At 49.8% G+C, this 2,464-nt stretch overlaps 1 protein-coding gene across 1 annotated transcript in view; it reads right to left on the reverse strand.

Annotated features, from left to right (window-relative positions):
- The window catches only part of SUGP1 (SURP and G patch domain containing 1), a gene marked incomplete at its 5' end in the record, with an annotated part of 17,161 nt that overhangs the window by 12,874 nt on the left and 1,823 nt on the right, over positions 1-2,464 (reverse strand). The window contains 2 exons of the mRNA XM_010137722.1: positions 297-400; positions 966-1,089. Of these exons, the coding sequence (XP_010136024.1) occupies positions 297-400; positions 966-1,089 (228 nt within the window). The remainder of the gene's footprint in view (positions 1-296; positions 401-965; positions 1,090-2,464) is intronic.

Consider the following 2,464-nt stretch of genomic DNA (forward strand, 5'->3'; position numbering starts at 1 on the left):
CTTCCAGAACACACACAACGGAGGAGCGTTTTACTCGCTTTGCTCAGTATTCTGGAGAAATACGAGGAAAATCTGCCAAGAGCCCTTTAGGCAGAGCGTGGCACCGCCGCAGGCCTGGGAAACAACCGCTTTGTTTGCAACAAGAGTTTGACACCCTCGAGGTGATGTTTGATCACCACCTCCTTCAATCAGCAGATTACAGCCCATCGATCCACGTCCAGCGCAGACCTACCGAGCAGTCACACAGGCGACTTTAACTCATGCAATTCCTTTCCCCAGAGCCCGGCCTTAATTACCTTTCTGAGACGAGGACGCCTGAGAACTTTGAGTCTCTTTTCTTATCTCTGCCACTTTCTTTCTGTAGTAAAGGAATTCTCTGCTGTTCTTATCATGCAAAAACCTAGGGTGGAGATGGAGGAAAAAAGGGCAGAAAATACACATCAGCAACAACTTACAAACATCCATCCTCTGGGGTGTAGAGAGCTCAAAATCAAAACTATAAATGACTCGGGACGCACTTAAAACGTGGATTACAAAGCCTTCAGCATGTATAAACACCCACAGCTTTAATCCAAGGACTTGCATCCAAATATTTTACGTCACTTGAAGGGAAATAAAAAAGTCTTTTCTGACCCAGGAGGCAACCCTCTGTCCACAGCCACAGAGCAAGAAAACGGCGGAGGGGACAGAACCAGTGCCACGATGGAGTCCAGTATCCCCACATGCTCAGTGCTGCGCAGGCAGCCAGACCTCCTGGGCTATTTTCCCAGCTCTACCTGATCTGCCTCTTCACAGCATCACAGGATCACTTTCTGCCTCAGTTTCCCCAGCGATACAACAATTACTTGGGACAAAGCTCAAATCCACCAAATGATAAAGCAAACACACACCCACAAGGCTGACGGTTTTCTCCCACAAAGAGGCATCGGTCTGCTTTGGAAGACAAGAGTTAGCACCACACTTACGAAAAAGCTGGGTTATCCTTGTAGTCCTCCATAGCGACCTTCTCTAACTCTGGTCCCCCTTCAGCCACGAACCTAGCCAGCTTTTCCACCACTTGCCGGGTCTCCGCATCCTCTGGGGGTAAAACTTTAAGCAGGCTGTCAGTACTGGGGTTCAACTCACACACCAAACAGGCAACAGGCACATTACTTCTAAGAACCACGGCGGCAGACGGAAGTAGAAGGGGAATGGGAAGAAAAAGGATGAAATGGGGGATCCAGTCTTACAAGCTGCACAAATCACAGTCCCCAGGCTCCCGCAGCCTTTGCACTCCCCTCCTACCAAGACAACATTTGGTCTGGATTTTTCCGAGAAGGAAAAGCCCAAGATTCGGATCTCCACAGTTTAGGGCGAAACTTCAGTTGCACAGAATTTACTTCTGACAATTCTACTCCGTAGAGGACACGAGGAGGAGGGGGAACTTGGGTTTAAGAGCCACGGTACTCACTAAAGGTTACAGGGTCACTCCATACCCAGCGAGCGGAGAGGGCTCGGGTGCCTGGAGCACACGGCTCTTCCTAGTGGCTTATGCCCGTGTCTCAGCCCTCGCTTGGAGGGAATCCCACCAGAGATCAGTGAGCTCCTGTGCCAGGAAAGGAACCCGCTAACGCTGACAGCGACTGCCGGGCTGATGCAGGACACAGTCAACGACCTACACACAGGCACTCGTCTGGACCACAGCGCTTGGGGAGGAGCAGGCAGGAGCAGAGCTGTCCACACACCTCGAGTTTCGAACCCACCATCTTTAAACCGAGGGGCCACATTCCGCCTTGCTCCCTGCAGCCAGTGGCTGTTCCTCACATTCCTGCGGTGCATTTCACGCTTAAGCTCAGACTTGCTAAGCTTATGCTTTAACAAATGCCACCAGAAATAGCCAGACACGGTTTTGTAAACGCAGAGTGAATTAAATTCTGGCACAAAGCTTGGTGTGACTTATTTAGCACTCCAATCTCATTTGATACCCGATTAATACGCACGCATGAAATTCAGATTATTAAGCAAATCTGCCTTCTGGCTTCCTAGCCCAGGTTATCCAGATAAACTCGGTTATTTAAGCGCTGCAACGTCCTTCACTGGTTTTCTATCTACTCAGAGCAGGCAGGACCTAGAGGTGAGATTTTCTAACAGAACTTTGGAAAGAAGCAGGAACTTTGCTTTTACCTGATCATCTTTCCGTGCCTAACGTGTCGTCTTCTCCATTAGCACATACCATTTGTCCCCCTTCGCAGCCACTCCCAAACTGAGGGTTATTCATTTTCTATCATTTAAAATCCTAAATGTCATTTTAAATACAAGCGTTATACTCAGAGAAAATAAACCCTTGAGGGCACAAGCCAGACCCAGTCTGACCGCGGTGAGTGACCCACCTCCCGCGCTGAGCTGCTGCTGGGTCAGATGTGCATAACACCACTCAGCCCCCAGCTCTACTGCTGAAGCCGAGCCCACCAGCGTTAACTGGCGT

Source organism: Buceros rhinoceros, unplaced genomic scaffold, assembly GCF_000710305.1.
Source record: "Buceros rhinoceros silvestris isolate BGI_N320 unplaced genomic scaffold, ASM71030v1 scaffold26246, whole genome shotgun sequence".
In the NCBI taxonomy this organism is placed as follows: domain Eukaryota; kingdom Metazoa; phylum Chordata; class Aves; order Bucerotiformes; family Bucerotidae; genus Buceros; species Buceros rhinoceros.